Source organism: Suncus etruscus, chromosome 10 (assembly GCF_024139225.1).
Source record: "Suncus etruscus isolate mSunEtr1 chromosome 10, mSunEtr1.pri.cur, whole genome shotgun sequence".
NCBI lineage: Eukaryota > Metazoa > Chordata > Mammalia > Eulipotyphla > Soricidae > Suncus > Suncus etruscus.
In genome coordinates, this window is record NC_064857.1 from 13,225,405 (window position 1) to 13,248,943 (window position 23,539).

General features: G+C 33.4%; 2 protein-coding genes and 1 pseudogene across 6 annotated transcripts in view; 1 reads left to right on the forward strand and 2 right to left on the reverse strand.

Moving 5' to 3' along the window:
* Positions 1-23,539, reverse strand: part of RALYL (RALY RNA binding protein like) — a 712,684-nt gene that overhangs the window by 245,710 nt on the left and 443,435 nt on the right. The gene's annotated exons all lie outside the window — the stretch shown is intronic.
* LOC126020554 (S-phase kinase-associated protein 1-like) lies at positions 3,872-4,754 on the reverse strand. The gene has a single exon (XM_049782036.1). The coding sequence runs from the start codon at positions 4,679-4,681 to the stop codon at positions 4,190-4,192; it is 492 nt and encodes a 163-aa protein (XP_049637993.1). The 5' UTR covers positions 4,682-4,754; the 3' UTR covers positions 3,872-4,189.
* LOC126020549 (60S ribosomal protein L7-like) lies at positions 17,526-18,308 on the forward strand (annotated as a pseudogene).

Sequence of the window (23,539 nt, forward strand, 5' to 3'; positions counted from 1 at the left end):
TAATGTAGTTATTAGAGTAACTACTTAAGTAATTGCAATGAAATCCATTTAGTCAATATATAGTTATGGAACTAATAAATGCCACAAAACACCAAGGCACTATAAATTTTGGCAGAAAATAAAATAGAATATTTTTGTAGAAAATCAGAGAATGTTTAAAATAAACAATACACTACAAAGAGCTTAAATAGTGTGGATGATTCTCTTGAATATATATACAGTTTTTTATTAATGTATTATCATTTGTTTCAAATACTCTCCATCTAATAAAGACATTTATAAATATGAGACAGCAAATTACAAAAAATATCTTAGATTTCAGTTTTCTCACAGGATTAGATCTTAAAATAAATTTGATCATCCATGTGGAGAAATAGGCCTGCATTTTATCAGGAAATCAATTAACACAATCATTTGAGTGAATTAAATAACATTGCTGTTTTGCACGGAAGCATAGTTTTCTGAATAGTTTCTATGAGCCAAGTTATGAGTACATATCATCACAATAATAATCACAGAAAGTAGAAAAGGAAATTATTGAAATGAAAAAGAATCAGATATTTAAAATTTATACTATGCATTTGATAGAATTTTGTAAGAGTTTGTTAATTGATCTGATGAATCCATGTTAAAGAAGAATATTTTTATTCACACAACTGCACAACATATTAAACCTATAGTAGCAATGTTTATTTGGATTAATTAAAAGTTTTGATTACCATTCAGTTAAATATTTAAGCTTGCAATACTTCAGAATACAGATAAAATGAAAACATGATAATCCACTTATTATAATTAATAAAGTTTCCATTCAAAATATTTTAAATATCCTAAATATTTTTTATTCCAACATCCTAAAGATGCTAATAGAAAGAAATATTTGTAACATTTAATATTGAGGCAAGACCAAATCCAATGCTAGCAATGAAGAAAACTGAAATGTGTATGATACTATCATGTTATCTGGATAATTGAAAAAAATCAAAAAGGACATGTATAACAGTAAGACTTTAGGCATTAAGATGAACACAAAAGGCAATCAAAACAATAATGAGACATCATCTCACACCATAAAAATTTGGCACATAAAAAAGATAAGAAAATAAATTTTGGCAGGTACATGGTAAAAAAGGAACTCTCTATTCACCCAACACCCTTCAGATAAGGGGCTATATACAAAGTATACAAGAAAAAAGCATCTAATCCCATCAAAAAATTGGGAGTAGAAATGAACAGACACTTTGATAAAGAAGAAATACAAATGGCCAAAAGGCACATGAAAAAATGCTCCTCGTTACTAATTATTAAGGAGATGCAAATCAAAACAACGATGAGATACCACCTCACACCACAGAGATTGGCACACATCACAAAGAATGAGAACAATCAGTGCTGGCGGCGATATGTGGAGAGAAAGGAATTCTTATCCACTGCTGGTGGAATGCCATCTAGTCCAACCTCTATGGAAAGCGATAAGGAGATTCTTCCAAAATTTAGAAATTGAGCTCCCATTCGACCCAGCTATTCCACTCCTAGGGATATACCCTAAGAACACAAGAATACAATACAAAAACCCCTTCCTCAGTCCTATATTTATTGCAGCACTATTCACAATAGCCAGGCTCTGGAAACAACCAAGATGCCTTTCAACAGACGAATGGCTAACGAAAACTGGTTGGTACATTACACAATGGAATATTATGCAGCCGTCAGGAGAGATGAAGTCATGAAAATTTCCTATACATGGATGTACATGGAATCTATCATACTGAGAGAAATAAGTCAGAGGGAGAAAGAGAGATGCAGAATAGTCTCACTCATCTATGGGTTTTAAGAAAAATAAAAGTCTTTTTTGTAACAATCCTCAGAGACAATGAGAGAAGGGCTGGAACACCAACTCACTCCATGAAGCTCACCACAAAGAGTGGTGAGTACAGTTATAGAAATAACTACACAGAGAACTACCAATAACCATTGTGAATGAATGAGGGAACTGGAAAGCCTGTCTGGAGTACAGGTGGGGGTGGGGGTGGGATGGAAGGAGATTTGGGACATTGGTGGTGGGAATGTTTGCACTGGTAAAGGCGGTGTTCTTTACATGACTGAAACCTAATCACAATCTTTTATGTAATTCAAGATGTTAAAATAAAGAAAAAATAGAGAAAAAAAAGGAATGCGCCTTTACTGAAAGTATATACCATATAATTCAACCTTTATGGAAAACATTGTGAAATTTTCTCAAAGTAAGAAGAATAAAGTTTCCATATGAAACTTGAGATTCTGCTTATTAGTCTCTACCTTTCAAAAATAAAACCACATAAAATATGTGTTCATGCCTCAAGTTTACTATAGCACTACATACACTAACCGCAGAAGTATGGTATTCAATGATAAGATATAAATGGATCAAGAGAAGTTTGGGGTATATATTCAGCTATTAGAAAAGAGGACAAACAGAGATATAGCACAGTAGTAGGGCATTTGCTTTGCATATGGTATTCCATATGTTCCCCAGAGTGTGCCTGAGCGAATCCTGAGTGCAGAGCCAGGAGTAACTCCTGAGCACTGCCAGGTGTGCCCCCACCAAAAAAATTAAAAAACAAAACAAAACAAAAAAAAAAGGTGAAATTCTGTAGGTTGATCCAACTTGTACGGAACTAAAAAATGTAACTTTAGGTGAAATAAACTTGAGGGGGGAAGACAAATCCTAGATGCTCTCACTCATTGATAAAATATATATACCTACATATTTATATCTAATTATATATGTATAAAGAGAGAACCAGAGAATAGACAATAGCAAACAATAACAAACCCTTGGTATCTGATTACAAAGCTCATATTGTAGTGGAAATTGGGCAATGGAAGAAAGTTGCACTGGTGAAGGGGGTATTCCTTTTATGACTGAAATCCAACTACAATCATGCTTGTAATCCTGGTGCTTAAATAAAGATTTAAAATAAAAAAATACGAAATGAAGGAGATTGAAGTGGTAGACAAGAAGTACCAAAGGACATTGGAGGTTCTAAAGTACTTGATGGTGGTGAACTGCAATGCTTGTATACAATACCATAAATATTAACACTATCGTAGCCATATATTATATAACCTATAATAAAATTACAATTTTAAAGGATGGAGAGACAAATCCAGGCAATAGCTGTGAGAAAAAAATTTTTGATAAAAGCCAATATAATGAGTTCATATAAAGAAAACACACAGTGGACGTTTGCTAAATGACTTTCTCTTTCACTGGAGTCCCCTATGTACAGCTGCTCTTTTTGCTCGGTTCCTCTCCTCTTTTCAAATAGCACACATATTTTCACGTTTCACAACTCAGTTCACATGTCATCACCTTGGCAGTGCTTTTCCCAATAGATATAGCTACAATTACAGCCAGATATGCTGTATAGCTTGTTTTTGAAAACATGCATTTGTTCCAAAACAATTGACAAAAGGGAGCAATCTTAGGTTGCTTTTGTGCAATTTCCCATGTGAGAAAGATGAAATGAATGCAAAACACTCTGCAAGTTAACCCAAAACCAAATAGGAAAACAGAACAAATGCACAGGCACCATAGACCTACCTTAGCTCATTGTGGATTCTGATCTGTATCCGTCTGAACTTGGTTTTAATTATTTTTTTCTGATTTAATATCTTTGTACTTCCTTTATTATACAATTCACAAATCCAACTCTTTTAGCTAAGAACAACCCAAATTTATAAGTTAGGCTTATGCACCATTTTTTTTTCAAAGCACCAGAGCACCAGAGTGCTTTATTTTGTGATTTATGAAGTTCTTCTTTAAAAGTAGCTGAATTAAATGACATACTTTTTTTTTCTTACATCAACTTTTAATAGATCACTAATGTTTAAGACAGTAAGTAGGCAGAAATTGTTTTACAAAAAGGGGGAAAGCCGAAAATGCCACTTTCTATAGAGAAACCACCAGTTTTATTCAGAGCAAAAAAATAAAGGGGGGCGGCAAATCTTTGATCATGAGAAAGAACTCAAATATAGATATGGAATCTAAGCAAACTACACATGCAATGAGGACAATAGTCTGCTAATACAACTGATTTGCTGCTGTGTTTGTCTACAGTTTGTCTAATATTAACAATTATAAACAGAGCAGTGCAACTAGTATTTTGAACAATCCTTACAGTGTTACAGTGTCAGGCAGAGCATTTCACTTCTCTTCACACCACTGGTTCTCTTTGCGTACCTGGGCTTCCTCTTCTTCAGTAAAGTCATTTTTGATATTGAAGGTCTTACGAATCTCCTCAGGTGTTTTCCCCTTGATCATATTGGCAACAGTCTTGCATGTAACATCAAGCAAACCTTTGATGTCTAAGTAGTTTGCAGCCAGAATCAGTTCAAAAAGTGTTCCTTGGTCCACTTTCAAGAATTCTTGGTCCCAAACAGGGATATCATCTGTTCGCTTTTCTTTGTTCTCATCATCCCTCAGGAGGAGGGGGTCATCCTTGTGGTGGGTGCACCACTGAATAACCTTTTTTAATATTGCTGCATTAACATTTGGGAGAGGAACTGGGTCATCGTCTCCTTCATCATCCATTCCCAAATCTTCCAACATGGTTTTGATAGTTACAGACTGTTTGGCAATTTCCACATCAACTTCAAATATCTCTCCATCAGAACTCTGCAACTTAATAGAAGGCATGATGTTCCTTCCGTCGGGAAGAGATGGCGGGCCACGGGCAGGGTAGACGGTCCTCGCCCACGCAGCGCGGAGAACAAGGCCACTCCGACATACTTTTTTAATTCCTTACCAAAGATTTGTATTAGATCATTAAGTATATCATTTTCCAAGAATCATTTTTATGTATTCCCAAAATATACTTTTTGATGGAGGCAAAACTCATGTAAACACACACTTGCTGCTCATATATATATATATATATATATATATATATATAATTATATATATATATATATATATATATATATATATATATATATATATATATATATATATATATATATATACATACATATATATATACATACATACATACACCAGCAGAAAACAATAACTAAAAGCAAAAGAAACTACAAAAGCTTTAAGTAAAATTAATATTCAATTGTTAAACATTCTCATTCTCCAGGATAAAATCAAATGCTATTCAGTTTTTCTATCTTTTTTTTTTTTTAACAAAATCTTTCTTTAAGCACCATAATTACAAGCATGATTGTAGTTGGGCTTCAATCATAAACAGAACACACCCCGCTTCACCAGTGCAACATTCCTACCACCAATGCCCCTGATCTCCCTCCACCTCTTCCCCTGCCTGTATTAGAGACATTAATGTGGTTTGTGAGTATCAGGATACAAATAATGCTATCACTTATAGGCTCTTATCATTTTTGATAATGGAAGTTGTCACCAACAGTTCTTGGCAGTTCTTCGTCTAGTCCTGTGGGACGAATAATTTTTTGCTTTCATGAGTTATGAGGTATTACTCCAGCTCTGTGAAGTTGGAATTCAGGGCACACTAGAGGTCTGCATTTTCAGGGACCATACGAGGCAAGTTGGGGAGAAGTGAGCTCCAGGCCTCTTCCTTTAAGGTACATTTCCTCCTCCAAGTTTTTATCAACTTTGTAAAAACAATGCCACTGCTAAAATTTTTCAGTTTTCTGTTTTGCTCACTAATTTTCCAATTAGGTTTTTTTTTTAACTATGAAATTTTGCAGTCATTTTTTTAGATCTTGTAATTTTATAAAGAACTGACTGTTTTTCCATTATTTCCTCTTTTATTTCTCTGTAGTGGTGAACATATTGATTGCATTTATTTATATCTTCACCCAATTTGTATATTAGAATGGACAAATGCATGTATCTCAAGAATTTATTAACCTTATTTCTTATTACCATAACATTTAGTAAAATAACTTTCCTGTTATGCCATAGATGTATGTGACCTTTCAGACTCCCAAATCTATATACTAAAGTCAATCTCCAATCTACTAGTGCTTTTGAGGGGTGATTAATATTAATGAGGTCATGAATGTGGGGTCTTGATAGGATTCTAGTCCTTATTAGAAGTGATTCTAAAAGTCTTTTTTCTGTACTTAAGTGCAAAAACTAGGGCATGTCAACACACAGATTGAGATTGTTATAACTTAAAAATTAAGAGGAAAGGATTCAGAATGAAACTAAACTTGCTAACCTTTAATTATCTTCTAAAATGTAGTTCCAAGCTTAGCACAGTGGCTAGGGCATTTGCTTGCATGTGACCAACTCGGGACTGACCTGGGTTTGATCCCTGGCCTCCCATATGATCTGAGTCTGCCATGAGCTATTTCTGAGGGCAGAGCCAGGAGTAACCCCTAAGTGCCTCTTTGTGTGGCACCAAAATAAACAAAATAATAATAAAATGAAAATTTAAAAAAAATGAAGTTCAATCTATGACCTCTACAGGAAGTTTTGCCTTGGGTTAGTTCACACTTTCATAATTTTATCACTTATATTTATTATTGATTTGGACACAGTGTTGAGTAAAAAATTATAAGCTCCTGAGAACAGAACTCACTTTTCTTTTCATAATTCTCTATATGATTCATATATAAAATGGACAATCACTACATAAATAAAAATATTAGAATAGTGAAATATTGGTAACAAGTATAAACTGAATGAATAACAACTGTTACTATTAGCTCTTTTATGCACTATTGTTAGTTATGTTAGCTTTCTTCAGGAAACATAAAGAAATTCACGGGAATATCATGTTGAAGTAGATTTAATGATCTGTGTAGGGCAGGAAAGATCTATTGTATTGGAGGTAATTCATACAACTGACAATTTATGATAGAAATATGCTGTCTATTCTCAGACAATGGCTTTTTGAGCTGTGAGAAATTCAAGAAATTCAATAGTTTGCCACACCAACAATCTAGGTAAAATCTGAATTTTGGAACTAATGATTATTTTTTAGTTAGCTGGTAGTTTGAGAGAAAATTAATACCACTTGACTTTGTAGCTCACAGTCTCAAAAAAAATCTATAGCTCCAACAGTCCAAAGAAATTTAACCCATTAAAAATAAAGAAGTAGAAAATTATTCTATTTTACACGTGTGCTGTATGTGTTTGTTTGTTGCTTGAAAAATGCTATCTGAAGTCTTTAAATCATTCAGGCTAATAATTTCAACTAGAACCAGATGTATAGAAGGTATATTGAAAATGTCATTAAAAAGCCATCTTGTTTGAGAGGTAGGTTAGCCATTGCATTAAAAAGTTTTCCTTAAAACTTTATCCGAGAAAATTGAACGAATTGCATCTTTTATTGCACAAACTATCAATAAATGTTGCTGATTTCAAGAATTTTCCACTCAGAAGCAAATCTATTTCTATGTTTATCACCAATTTAAGTTGTTATGTAGAATATGTTATAGGTACACTACTTGATTTCAAAGGCCTTTAAAAATACATTTTGTTTCAGTCATCAAGAAGCATACTGACTTTTTAACCCTGATATCATGGCATACAATTCCCTAGTAGGATTTTTTCCTTATTCCCATAGTTTAAGTTACTATTAAGACACTAAGAAGTACTTTAATCAGATTTAACTATTGATAAAATCTTCAATGTACATTTAGTATTCTCTGAAAAATACTGAACCATGTTACTCATAATCCTGCATACCAATGTAACACCTTTAACTCTGTATTATATCAATTGTTTAAAAAAAACAAAATTTTTACAATTTCTAGGACATGGCTGGAGAAAAACAAGATTAAGTTTATAACTTCACCATGATAATATCATTCTACTTTTTCTTTGTTTTTTACTTTTTCAATTTTTTAATGTATCGTTCTTTCTTCAAAGTACAAAATTTCTGTACATTTAGTTATATGTATGTAATAGACCCTACGCAGCTGAAAATTATGAGAGGATATTACTTCTACATTTGTTGTGTTTACTCATAACTCACATAGGGACTTTTCAATAATAATTTGATTGGTGGCGTAACTATACAGAAATAACTTTGTATTGTTATGCAAAATTTAATTATAATTTATGGTTGACTGGTGAACCATGATCATTTTCTATTAAGGTTAACTCATTGAAAATCTATGGCAATGGATTCAGTATCTCATGAACTGTAAAGTCAGCCTAATGTAAGTTTTTGCTGACTTTTTTTTGGGGGGTGACTACTGTCTCTGCACTCAGAAATTGCTCCTGGCAGGCACAGGGGACCATATGGGATGCCAGGTTTAGAACCACCATCCATTCTGGATAGGCTCCATGCAAGGCCAACACCCTACCTCTGTGCTATATATACGGCCCTAATTTTTTACTGCTTAAATTCTGTTTATGACTTAAAATTTAGATTTATAAGGACTTAGATTTGCATATACACTGCATGTATAAAGACATGGCTTTTACAATTGTTTCTTATTTTCATACCATGATTAACCAAGTGTTTCATTATGCAGTATTTTAGACATTAAGTGTTTAAACACCAGACCCACCACCAGTGTGACCTTACCTTCACCAGTATCCCTAATTTATCACCCACTACCATACCCTGTGTCAATGCTGGCTCAAACAGTTTTATTTAATGTTGTTTGTTATAACACAGGGTAAATGAAATGATCAAAAATTAGATCAACGTATGTCAATTTGCAATAATTATTCTATCATTGCGTGTCTAAGCATCTCTAGTGTGATGTGGTTGGTGCTCATATTGCCTTCTGTGTTGCTGTTTCAGCTCACTTAGTTTGATATATTACTCTGTGACTTCTCATCAGATTTTCTGTGATACTACTGGGCAGAAACTATGAGACAATTTTGAGATGTCATACATCCATTTGTAGATGCGTGGTCCAAGATTTGTAGTTATGAAACAAAGTTTGGTGTTTTGGCAAGTTGATAAGTTTATGTCACAATGCTCAGCTATTTCCATCAAAGGTGCAGGCTGTGGCATGGGCTATTATGGTTCATGTAGAAAAGGGAATATGGGTTTACCCATCCTAAGAATTCCACAGCCTGGACTTCCTGGGAAGTCCTGGAAGCCATTATTTTCTTTTGAAGTATAAAAAAAAAAAACCAGGGTCATTTTTCTGGCAGGAAGATGGCTGGTATGGGTGAAGGATGCTGGGTTTTTCTTGTGTTAGGGTGTGTATATCTGTGTGAGGGCTGAAGGGTAGTATGTCCAACCCCATACTGGAATGAATTTCAGAGTTTTCAGCCCCTAGTCTGATTCTTCCTGTGAAGATTTAGCTAGTTCTATTACTTGAGTTCAGTCTTGGAGCAAGGTCATTTCTGTTGGTGTGTGTAGGGTGTGGCACAGGACTTTTATGGTTTATGCAGAAAAGGGGAATCTGCCCCCATAACTTCTAAGAATTTCCTAGTGGTGTCACCTTGATCGAATTACCTGGAAAGTTTAAGTAGCTAATATTTTCTTCTGGATTCTGGTAGAATGGCTATGGTTTCAATGATAACATTTTCATTTAAAAAGTAATATAGAAAATAATTATTTTCAACAAAAAAAGAAAGAAAATAATTATTTTCTACAATCAAGCATTGTATTTATGTAAAAGGTAGAGAAATTATTTTGCCATATATAACACTACAACATCTACATGATAAGTGGATGAAAAACAAATTGTATTTCTAATATAATCTGAGTTTAAACAACCTAAATGTAATATTAATTTGTCAAGATAAGTAAATGTTGGTTTTAGTGCATTTAATAAATTATAAAAATTCATAAGAATCTTTTAAATTAGCAACACTAAAAACTGATGCCTCCTATCAACATTATCATGAAGAAAAGCTCATAATCTTGAATTTGTGGGGTAATATAATGGAATATGGAGATTTTTATATGTTCATAAATATTAAAAGAACTTGACAAAGAATATGAATCTGGTCTTTAAAGAAATTGACGCTTTTGTTTGATAAAATTTATATACTATGATTAACTTTTGTAACTCCAAATTAAAGTTTCTAAAATTTTAGTTATTAATTTAATTTTTATTCCTTAAAATTTTTTTAGTTTGTGTTATTATTTGGGATAGTGCTCAAAAAATTTTCTGATTGTGTTCTGGAGTCATGGTAGAAGATCAGCTGCAATTTGATGTCATTGAAGTTAAATTTAATTTATTTTAAACTAATATTGGGGAATCAGGAACAGTTTCTTTATATTTTATTTAAGAAATCTTTGTTAACTTCTATTAAAACAATTTAGTTGGTGAATTGGTTGTAATTTAATATATAATTTTGTAACAAGAATGCGAATGTCAAACTAATGTCTTAAACGACCGCAATTATTCAAAGTTGTATTATAATGAAAGCATTTAAAAACAATGATTAAGAAATTTTATAAAGGGGCAGGAGAGAGAAAGCAACGATGTGTTTGATTCCTGATAAACCATATTGTTCCCCAAGCCTGCCAGGAGTGATTTCTCAACACAGATCCATGAATACCCCTGAGTGCCAACAGGGGTGGCCCCCCAAAAAACAAAATAAACAAAAAAAGTTCATGGAAATGTTGACATTTATTTTTAACTTTAATATGCATTTACTAAACTTCCATAATTACATATCAAATATTGAAACTGTTACCATAATAAATATCATTTGTTATGGATTTATGTTTTTAAAATCCTCCATTATAATGATTTAATTAAGCATATTAATACTTTAAGAACTCAAAGATACTGGAAAGTTAATAGAATTACTTTTCATAGCTTCCATAAATTTTCATCTAAATTACTGTTATGAATCTTTTCATAGTCATATCTGAAGTAAAAGCAAGATAGATATACAAGACATACACTAAATTAAGTGGTTTATTTTGAAGAAAATCTTCTAAGACATTGTGTAATTATAAGATACTGACATTTCTTAGAAAGCAAGAACTGTTCATGTCATGAATATACAAAGGTCATTTTGTTAATGTAGTTATATCTCTTTTGAGATATAACAGATATAAACAGAGTTTATGGAGCTGGCCTAATGCAGAAATGGTGACTCTCTATGTGGGTATTGTCCATTCTGCAAAAGTTATTAATGGATGTTCAAGTATTACATGCAAAATGAATCTAATGCTAAGAAAGTGTTTTGGAGATCGAGCAATAGCATGGTGGGTTCCTACCCATTTGCTTGTATACACCCAACCCGGTTTGATCCCCAGTATCCCATATGGTATCTAAATTCTTCCAAGAACCAGGTGTGGCTCAAACAAACATACACATACACAGAAGAAAACATAATAAAGTATTATGAATAATTCTCTAGCAGAAAAGAGCACAAAAAATCAAAAAAAGTTATTTTAGTTAGATTTTCAGGGAAAGATAATTAGAACTGATCTTCGGAAGAAACTACAAGCAGAATCTCAATAGCTGTGGGAAATTGGTGTGAAGACTAGAAGATACGAATTTTATCTTTGTCAATGGAAACTAGTCAGGAATATATCTAACTAAACCCTGCTGTGAAATAACAAGGTCTTAAGGATTTTAATGTCAAATAAGCAATAAACTCAATGCCAACTGCCTGGAGGAGGTTTGGAGATTAAATTAAGGAAAATGGCCATAAAGAGAGATTGCTAGAACCAATAGTTTAAATGCATAATTTTCATTTGCAAACTTCTGTACTTACAGAGATGCATTAAGAAGTAAATTATTTAAAGTTACTGCTTGATAAGAAAATGGGTTTATGAGTACCTAACCATACATTTTTAAAATGATTTAGAGATTTTACTTTCCTATGAAAAGACATCAGAATAAAATCTAGATACACCTATTCCATGACTGCCATAGCCACAACTTTTATTTGAGGCTTGTATTGCAGAAGTCAACTGTCATCTCAATTAAAAAGTTTACTATGAGTTGATAACATTTGATAATAAATGTAAATCATAAAGATCAGAAATCATAAAGAGGTGATCATAAATGCATTCAAAAGCACAAAAAATGGTACAATTCTAAGGTGGACTTAATGGTTCTGCCTACATCAGAAACCCTTTTGATTAATTATAATATTGCTAACATTTAGAAAAAAAATAACATATGCTACATTTGTTTTAAAATACAAGGTCAAAAATAGATGTAGACTTCTAAGGTCATATAGTCTTATGCGTAAAAATAGAAATTTATTAAGAATTTGGATTTTTTAAATAATTTTTATTGCGACCAAAGTGAACTACAAATCTTTCACAGTAATATTTTAGGTACATAGTGACATTGAAACAAGGGCATTCCTACCATCAGTGTTGTAACCCTAGCTTTCTATCACCAGTTTGCTGTATTTGCCTCCATACTGTAACATTTCTATGGGAGGGAACAAATTTTGTCTTCTTTTGTGTTTCTTTCACATAGAATGGTTTTATAATTGTACATTCATATATTGAATGAATGTCATTTTATGTTAAGTCTATTTGTGATAGAACTGTCTCAGACCAGAAATATTAAAGGGTCACTCCTATCTCTCTTCTCAAGAAACTGTATGCAGTTGCAGAAATAGAACTAGGATTGACTGCATGCAAAAGAGTTTGTTTCATGTTATAACTCTATAGTCTCTAAACAAGTCTTTCCATTTTAATCAGACCTCGTCCTAAGTAATTCATTTATTACTTAGCTTATGATTTTCATCATCATTTTTGTAGTATTTAATTTTAAATAATCCTTAATACATTTTGTGTTTTATTTTATTTTTTGTTTGATTTTGTTTTTAGTGGTGCTCAGGGGTTACTCCTGGCTATGCACTCAGAAATTGTTCCTGGCTTGGGGGACTATATGGGATACCAGGGGATCAAACCAAGGTCCATCCTGGATCAGCCACGTACAAGGCAAATGCCCTACTGCTGTGCTGTGACTTTGGACCCCTACTTTTCTTATTTTAGAATACTCAAGCTTTATTGTTTTGATCTTACACAAATTTTTGTCAAGTTGTAATGGTAGTTATTCTAATCAACATTAGTCTGTTATTTCTATTTTTCACTTTCATGCACAAAGATAATAGCTTTATTTATACAATGTATAAGCAATTTGTTTCTCTAACTACTTTCACTCTAATTATCCAAATAAAAATTACTTTATAATGGTCTTTCTATCTTAGCTAACAAATCCTTAATGTATTCTTAGATAATAATAAAACTTCTACCAAAAAAACTATACTTCAGTCACAGGTAACAAGCATCTTTTGAATATTGAAATCATGAGTCTTTGTTTTTGTTTTCTGGTTTTAAATGGTGTCCTAGATTTTGCTATCCAGCAACCCTCCTTCTGCTCCCTATTTCCACACATAAAAAATTTTAACTGTAGTTAATTTTTAGTTATTTCAGATTTTTGCTTACAATCTTGTTATTCCATGAACATTTACTAGGGAAGAGTTGTTATTTCTAATTTGATCGCTATTATTCTCCCACAGAGCACCAAATATCACACAATCTATATGTAAATAGTTGTTCTTCTTGTTAAATCCTAGAGAAGCACTACTAAAATCACATGTATATAAATACAGATTAAAAAAAGTTTAAGAGTGGGTCTTTAAATTCTCACTAAGGTATTTGAAGATTATGAATATGAGAAAAAGATCAGGGAGCTGGAGTGGTGGCGCAAGTGGTAGGGCATTTGTGTTGCATGCGCTACCTAGGACAGACCACGGTTTGATCCCCCAACATCCCATTTGGTCCCCAAGCCAGGAGTGATTTCTGAACACATAGCCAGGAGTAACCTCTAAATGTCACCAGGTATGGTCCAAAATCCAAAGAGAGAGACAGAGACAGAGAAAGAGAGACAGAGAGACACAGAGAAAAGAGAGAGAGACAGAGAGAGAGAAAGACAGAGAGAAAATCAGTTACATCCAGTCATACTAGAACTTAAGAGGCGATTTAAGCCACATTGGTTCATTGGTCTCAATATGAAGTGCTTCCCATTCAATAAAATTAAATCACTTGAGAAACAAATGAATTTCTATAAAAATTACAATTTTTACATATTTAAAAATAGGAGCTCTATGGGACCAAAGTAACAGCACAGTATTTTGGTTGTTTACTTTGCATGTGGTCGACAAAGGTTAAAATCCTGGCATCTCATATAGTCCTCTGAGTACTGCCAGGAGTAGTTCGTGAGCACAGAACCAGGAGTAACACCTGAGCAGCACCCAAACCAACCGAACAATAGCAACAAATAAAAAGAGGAGCTCCTTCTGCTAACTTAAAAGCATACCTTTAAAGAACACAAAAATATAGCTTATTTTGAAAGGCAAAGATATAAATTAACAATAAAATCAAATTTTCTGTGCTTACTGCATTAAAGCCTAAGTGAACAGTCACTGAATAACCTGATATTCACAATTCTATGACAGCAAATGAAATACCAACAAATAATAGAAAATGCACCATTTTGGAGAAACATTGAAACATTGAACCTATGTTATAAAAATAAATAGTCACTTAAAATAGATGCACAGACCATATTTAATAACTGAAGCACTCAATGTTACTTGTAAAATGTTGCCTGCAAAATTGGATCCTAATTAGATAAAGTCTCTATGATTCCCTCAGAGTTTATAGGAAAAAACCTAAGAATAATGGGAAAGATATCTTTATGATATTTGAAATAAAATTTTATTGAACTAATTAACTTTTACCTATTAATAAATTAGATGAAGAACAAATAAAAGGAAAGAGAAAGATCTCTCTGTGTACAAACTCACTTCAGTCCATTTACTTTATATTTGTAGAACTTAAATTTAGTTTAATTCAGTTCTAACAATTGAATTTGTTATATGATTTTTAATTTCTCATGATAGAATTCTAAGAAACATAGTCTTGTCAATTTTTTATTACTGAAAACGAGCATAGTTTTTCACATAGAGTGCCAAATATATGTTTAAGAAATATTTGAAGAATAAACAAATGGATAAACTCAAGGCATCATCAACTTTTCATTTTCTACACTTTATAACTCCTTTTAAATTATTTTTATTTTTGTGACTGTTTGGGGGCACACTCAGCTATGATTGAGGTTTACTCTTGGCTCTGCATTCAGAGAGTAACCCTATCAGAACTCCTGGAATCCTATGTAGTTCCAGGGATTAAACCCTGGTCTTCTGAATTCAAGGCAAATGCCTTAACCACAGTAATTTTTTTATACTTCTTAGCCCATTTTAATATTATGATACTTAGGAGTGTAAAAATAGAAGGTTTAATTTTGCATCCAGTTTAAAGCATACAAAGCTTATCTTTATAGCATTTTCAGTACTTTTTACACATTAATCTTCACTCAAACACTAAAAATTTAGAGTTGGTTTTATTTGAACAAGTTTGAATTTATTTGATTTTTATGGAACCCAGGTACAAAATTTAATAAATTCTCATTTCTGCTTCTGTAAAAAATATAATCTCAATTATATCCTTAACTCTCACATTACAAAGCTCATGGATACAACCTCATATTCAAGAAAGACATATAGTCAAGTTCAAATGTATATCCTGCTACATAAACTGATATGAAAGATCTTATAAGATATATATATATATATATGAATATATATTATATGATTGGAGAGACAGTTTAGTGTGTAAGGTACTTGCTTACACTGGGTCAACCTGGGTTTGAACTGCAGCACCCCACATGGTCTCCTGAACCCCACCATGAGTGATCCATGACTGTAGAATCTAGAGTAAACCCTGAGCTCAACCAAGTGTATTCTCCAAACAAAACTGATACCTATATAAGTATATATATATATATATATAATCACACTCTGAGAAACTATGCTAATTTTCAGTAATAAAAATTGACAAGACTATGTTTCTTAGAATTCTATCATGAGAAATTAAAAATCACATAACAAATTCAAATGTTAGAACTGAATTAAACTAAATTTAAGTTCTACAAATATAAAGTAAATGGACTGGAGTGAGTTTGCTTACATAGAGAAAGATCTTTCTCTTTCCTTTTATTTGTTCTTCATCTAATTTATTAATAGGTAAAAGTAATTAGTTCTATAAAATTATATTTCAAATATTATAAAGATATCTTTTTCCTTATTCTTAGGGTTTTTCATATATATATAGATATAGATATATAGATATATAGATATATATATACTCCAAGGTAATAGGTCATAAAAGAAATTGGGTATTTCAAAAAATGAAAAAATATGATGTTTAATTAATATATATGTTAAAACTAATTTCATATACAAGAAGAGGTTGGCAAAATGCAAGTTCTTTTATCTTTACTTTTATCTTTGTTTTATTAAGACACCATAAATCTAAAGATATACCAATTCACTTGCCACCAAGATGATTGCTGGTTCTTGTGTGCTTCAAATACCTAGCTGTTATATTCAAGAAAATACTAAGAGGAATCTAGCTCAATATTGCTTTCTGTTCCTTATTGCCATATGTTTTTCTATTCAGAATTATTCCTCAGATGATGATAGTAAGAGATGAAAAAAATGTTTAGTTTAGTTGGCTCAGTCAATATTTGTATCATCCTTATTTTTTTAAATATAATTTTTATTTTGATCATAGTGGCTTACATATTGTTGACAATAATATATTAGGTACATATTTACATAAAATCAGGGGGGATTCCCATCACCAAATTGTCCTCCCTACACCTTCGTTTTTGTCCTACCTCCCATATCCTCTTCCCTCACCCCCAGAGTTGCTAGAATATGTGGTCCCCTCTGTATCTAGCCTACTACTTAGTAGTCTTGCACCTGTTTGCTCCTGGTGCCTCCCTTATTTCCCCCTCTAACTGGGGGCCATCCTTAATTTTTATAGTGGAATGTCAGGACCAATAGGTCTGTGACAGTGGGATGTCTTAACATTTAGAAGTCAAGACATTAGAATATTGAATATCATTCCCTATCACCCAGTTTAAATGACCATCCACTCATAATGGCCTGTATACTGGACAAGATTATTTTGAATGATTCAGATATTGTGTCTTGTTTCCTATCACATGAATATGATGTTATTCTAATAAATCACAATACTATAGAATTTCATTAAGATTTTTAGAAAGTGTATAACAACGTTCTGTTGATAGTAATATTTTATAATTATATATTGAAATAATGTTTAAAATAAAATACACAAGGAGAAAAAATCTATACTATTACATAGTGTATCCTAAGAATTTTATAAAAGAAAGGTGAAACAAGAAATCACATTTCCACTGAGAATAACATAAATCATAATGAAGGAGTTTGGTCATTACCCTGAGACTAATGTTAAGGTATTAGGAAAGAAGTCACATGTTTAAACATAGTTTTCACAGCTTTCAAAACTCTGAAATTATACTTTATTTTCTAAGAAGAGAGACTGGCTCATAAAAACACACAAAAAGAATCTTCAAAATATGGAAAAATATAGGGAATTTGAATCATAAGAATAAAACAAAATAAAAATTTGAATGTGACTATGGAATATATTAAGTTCAAATACATTTTTTAAAAAGGTTCTCAGGATTTGGTCTATTCCAGCCATTAGTATTCATCTTAGAATAAAAGTAAAAACTCTTTTCTGACTGGAACCATGGAGGGCGCAGAAATAAAGAGAAAGAAGGCTCCTGCTAAGCCGGGAGCAGCAGCAACTCTAGAGAAGAAAAAGAATCTTCCTGATGTTCCAGAAACCTCCAAGAAAAAGCGCAAGAATTTCGCAGAGCTGAAGTTTAAGCGCCTGAGAGAGAAGCTTGCCCAAAAGATGCTTCGAAAGGCAAGGAGAAAGCTGATCTATGAAAAAGCTAAGCGTTATCACAAGGAGGATAGACAGATGTGCAGGACAGAGATTCAGATGGCGAGAAAAGCTGGCAACTTTTACGTTCCTGCTGAACCCAAATTGGCTTTTGTCATCAGGATCAGAGGTATCAATGGTGTGAGCCCTAAGGTCCGAAAGGTGCTGTAACTTCGCTGTCAACAGATCTTTAATGGCACCTTTGTTAAGCCCAACAAGGCTTCAATTAACATGCTGAGGATTGTAGAACCCTATATTGCACGGGGGTATCCAAATCTGAAGCCAGTAAGTGAGTTGATCTATAAGCGTGGTTATGGCAAAATCCACAAGAAGCGAATTGCCCTAACAGATAATGCATTGATTGCCAGAAATCTTGGTAAATACGGCATTGTTTGCATGGAGGATCTGATTCATGAAATCTACACTGTTGGAAAATGCTTCCAAGAGGCAAACAACTTCCTCCGGCCCTTTAAGTTATCTTCTACTAGAGGTGGGTTGAAGATAAAGACCACCCATCTTGTAGAAGGTGGAGATGCTGGCAACAGGGAAGACCAGATCAACCGGCTGATTAAACGGATGAACTAAGGTCCCATATTTTTGTAATTTGGTCAATTAATAAACAATTGCTTTCAAATAGGAAAAAAAAGGAATAAAAGTAAAAAAGAAGGCAATGAATGACTGAGCACAAAAAGCATTTTGCCCCCAGATGAGGAAACAGAAGATCTGCCCTGAAGAGTACAGACTGCGTTCTATGCTGGTAACATCAAGAAAGCACTCGGCCCTAGGTGAGCAGAACCTGCCTTGAAGAGCAGAGCCAGTGTCTCAACCCATAGCTCCAAGAAAGTATGTCGTCCCCATGTAAGTGGACCCCACCTCAAAGAGAGGAGCCTGTACCCCCTGTGAGATGTAACTGAAATGCCCATCACCCCAGGTGAGCGAACCCCACTCTGAAGGACAGAGCCAGAGGGGTGTGGCCACTCAGCTCTTCTCCAATGCTGCACACTTCTCCTAGTCAATGAATACCCAGCATGGCATGTAAAAAGCATGACACTGCAAACATGCAATGGGGAAACAACTCAGGCCTTCGCCATGCTTAGGGAATGAAGATGATAGCTCCAGTGACCTGAAAAATATCAACTACTTATTTAGCCTCTCAGTTGAGAACTTTAGAGAAGAAATGTGGAGGATACTCATAAAACTCAATGAAAGCATAGAACACATTGAACAAACCACAGTAAGCATCAAGAGTATATGGAAGTAAAAGTGAGAAAACTGCAAACTGAAATAACAGGATTGAAAAACATGGTAGGTAAAATGAAAACTTCTCTGAAAGTCCCTCTAACAGATTAACAGTGGCTGTGCACAGAATCAATTACCTTGAAGATGAGATGCATAACAACTCAATACAGCAAAAGAGGTTAGAAAAGAGCCTTAAAACAAATGATCAGACAATGGAAAAAATCCGCAAAAAATGTGAACAAATGAAAGTTGAAGTCTTTGATAAACTCAACAGAATCAATATAAGAATCTTCGCAGTACAAGAGACCCAGAGTGTAAAACCCCATAAATAAACAACAATCAAGGACATCATTGCAGAGAAACTACCAAAACTAAAGAGTACATACAACCAAATCCTGCATGTCTGAAGAGTACCAGCTAAAAGAGATTTTTAAAAAAGCATGCCAAGATACATCCTAGTCACAATGATAAATCCCATAGCTAGGGATAGACTATAGAAAGCAGAAAGATCAAAATGGGAAATTAAATTCAAAGATGCATCCTTAGGATTCATGGCAGATTTATCACGAGAAACACTTAAAACCTGAAGGCAGTGGTAAAATACAGTGACAAAACTCAACTAAATGAAAAATAAAAAACTCAACTAAATAAATGCTTCACCAAGAATACTTCACTCAGCCAGGCTTGCATTTGGGTTTGAAGGAAAAATACACAGTTTAAAAGAAAATAGAAGCTTGAGAACTTATAGAATCAAAATCAGCCCTTGAAGATAAACTAAGATATCTACTTTAAGACAAATAGACGAACATATAAACGAAACTCCTCAAAAAGATGACACTAAATTCCTGCTGTAATTTTTCCTATGTTTACTGGGCCTAGGCAAAGAAGAAGGGAGAAGAAGAAGAAGAAGAAGAAGAAGAAGAAGAAGAAGAAGAAGAAGAAGAAGAAGAAGAAGAAGAAGAAGAAGAAGAAGAAGAAGAAGAAGAAGAAGAAGAAGAAGAAGAAGGAGGAGAAGGAGGAGGAGAAGGAGAAGGAAGAGAAGGAGGAGGAGGAGGAGGAGGAGGAGGAGGAGGAGAAGGAGGAGAAGGAGAAGGAGGAGGAGAAGGAGGAGGAGAAGGAGAAGAAGAAGAAGAAGAAGAAGAAGAAGAAGAAGAAGAAGAAGAAGAAGAAGAAGAAGAAGAAGACGAAGAAGAAGAGAAGAAGAAGAAGAAGAAGAAGAAGAAGAAGAAGAAGAAGAAGAAGAAGAAGAAGAAGAAGAAGAAGAAGAAGAAGAACAACAACAACAACAACAACAACAACAGCAGCCACCCTTTTTTTAAGAAGTTGCTGGTCTCTTACTTTTTTTAATTTTTCTCTTTTTTTTTCATTTTTTTGTAGTGGATGTTTTTTGGCTTGTTCTGTGTTTATTCTTTTTGTAATCTTGTTGATACTCCTTTTTGTTTTTTGTTTCTGGTGTGTCTTGTTTTACTACCTTTTTCTTCTTTTTTCCCTTCCTTCTTCTAAATGGATATTTATAACACCTAGACGAACTCCTCCTAGTTCTCTTTTTTGTTTGCCATTTTTTCTCTTTTCTTTTTTCCTTCTTCCCCCAGATGATACCAAGGCCAGACAGTCAAATGTTCATTTGGTGAAAATAAAAACTAACCAGACATGAATACCAAATCTAAAGTCAGTGACAACAGAATCGATACCCAATCTACAACAAAATGTACAAGGGGAGAACAGTTGTATTAGCATTATGCAGGTAAAGGAGGTAGATGTGGGATGCATGCTGGGAACAGGGGTGGAGGGAGGACAACACTGGTGGTGAGAATGTCCCTCACTCATTGTCACTATGTGCCTCAAATATTACTGTGAGAGAATTGTAATTCACTTCGACCACAATAAAAATTAAAAAAAATATGACACTAAATCATAACAATTACCTTTCTCAAATTCAATGGCCTAAATGAACCAATAGAGACAATAACAAAATGGATCACAAAGATGAATCCAACATTTTACTGCCTACAAGAAACAAGTCAGATATAGATAATACAGAAATTCAAAGGTAATCACAGACTACTTTGAGAAACTAACTCTATGCCACAAAAAAGATAACTTGGAAGAAATATATCAATTCTTGAACTCTTATGAAGACTCAAGGTTGAACCAATCAATATTGACTAAATTAAAATTATAATCAAAATTCACCCCCAAAACAAAAATCCAGGTCCAGATGGATTCACTAACAAATTATTTCAAAACTTTTAAGGGAACCTACTGCTGATTCTTTTCAGGCTCTTCAAGAAAACTGAAGAAATAGAAACACTTCCAAATAATTTTTACCAAGATAACATCACCCTGATGCCTACAGCAAACAGATATGCCACATAAAAAGAGAACTACACCAATATCCCTGGCGAACACAGAAGCAAAGAACCTCAAGAATATCTTATAATGGGACACAGCATCTCATCTAAAGGCCATATACCATGAACAAGTATGATTCATTCCAGAGATGCAAGGATGGTTTAACATATTCAAGTCAATCAATGTTGCACACTATATTAACAAAATAAAAGTAAAATCCATATGATAATATCAATAGATCCAGAGAAAGCATTTGATAAAGTTCAACATCCATTCATAATAAAAAATTCCCTTCAAGATGGGCATGGAAGGGACCTTTCTTAATATAGTCTAGGCCATTTACTACAAACCCATGTCAAATATTATACTCAATGGAGAAAAACTGAACATCTTTCCTCTAAAATCTGGCACAAGACAAGACTACCCCCTCTCACCACTTCTGTTCGACATAGACTGGAGGTACTTGCCTCAGCAATTAGGCAGAAAAAAAATATATCATGATAATTCAGATAGAAAAGGTAGAATTCAAGCTCTCACTTTTTGCGTATGACATACTATATTTAGAAATACTCTACCAAAAAGCTTATAGAAACAATAGATTCATACAGAAAGCTGGCAGACTAAAAATTAACATGAAAAATTAGTGGCTTTTTATATACAATAGCAATAGAGAAGAACTAGTTATTAATATATTTTAAAACAATACCATTCACAATATTACTACAGAAACTCAAAAATATTGGTATCAACCTATACAAAGAAAACTACAAAACACTGCTTCGAAAAATAAAAGAGAACACTAGGAAATGGAGACATATACACTGTTCATGGATTGGAAGAATTAACAGCATTAAAATGGCAATACTCCCAAAAGAATTGTAAAGATTTAATCAATTCCTGTAAAGATACTCAAGACATTCTTTAAAGAAATGGATAAACACTCCTGAAATTCATTTGTAACAATAAACACCAGTGAATACCTAAAACAACCTTTAGGAAAAAGAAGATTGAAGGCATCACTTTCCCCAACTTTAAAGTGTACTACATATCAATAACCATTAATACAGCATGGTATTGAAATAAAGACAGACCCTCAGATCAATGGAATAGAATTGAGTATTCAGAAAAAGACACCCAGGCATACAATCAATCTTTGATAAGGGCTAAGAAACACAAAATGGAGCAAAGAAACCCTCTTCAACAAATGGTGTGGGGACAACTGGTCAGCCACACGCAAAAAAGCAAACTCATACCTTTATCTCACCAAAACAAAATGGGTTAAATCAAAATGGATTAAATAGGTTGATATCAGACATGAAACTATAAGGTATATATATAAGAAAAAAGAGACCAAACACTCCATGAAATTGAGACTAAAGGCAACTTTAAGGATAAAACCACACAGTCCAAGTATATGGAAAACAAAGATAAACAATTGGGGCTACATTAAAATGAGAAGCTTCTGCAATTCAAAAGAAACGGTAACTAGGACACAAAGGATACCCATGCAATGGCTGGGTGAAACTATTCATTCAATACTCATCAGATAAGGGACTAATATATAAGAAACACAAACTAATGACAAAACTTAAGAAAAAATCTATCCCCATCAAAAAATGGGGAGAAGAAGTGAACAGACATTTCCTCAAGGAAGAAATACAGATGGCTAAATGGCACATGGAAAAATGCTCCACATCACTAATCAACAGAGAGATGCAAATCAAATCAACAATAAAGTATCATCTCATGCCACAGAGACTGGCACACATCACAAGGAACAGAAACAAACAGTGCTGGTTGGATTGGGGAGAAAAAAAACTCTCATTCACTGTTGGTGAGAATGTTTTCTAGTCCAGCTTTTATGGAAAACAATATGGAGATTCCTCAAAAAGTTGGAAATTGAGCTCCCATCTGATCTAGCAATACCACTACTAGGGATATACCAAAATTTCCTCTGAACTCCTATGTTCTTTGAAGTGCTACCAACCATAACCAGAATATGGAAACAACCCAGATGCTCAACAACAGATGAGTGATTAAAGAAGCAATGGTATATCTACATAGTGGAATACTACACAACTATAAGGAAAAATAAAGTCATGAAATTTGCCTATACATGGACTGACATAGAGAGTAATATGCTGAGTGAAATGAGTAAGAGGAAATGATAGACACAAAATATTCTACTCAACTGTGGGATTTAAGAAAAGTAAAAGACAGTTCAG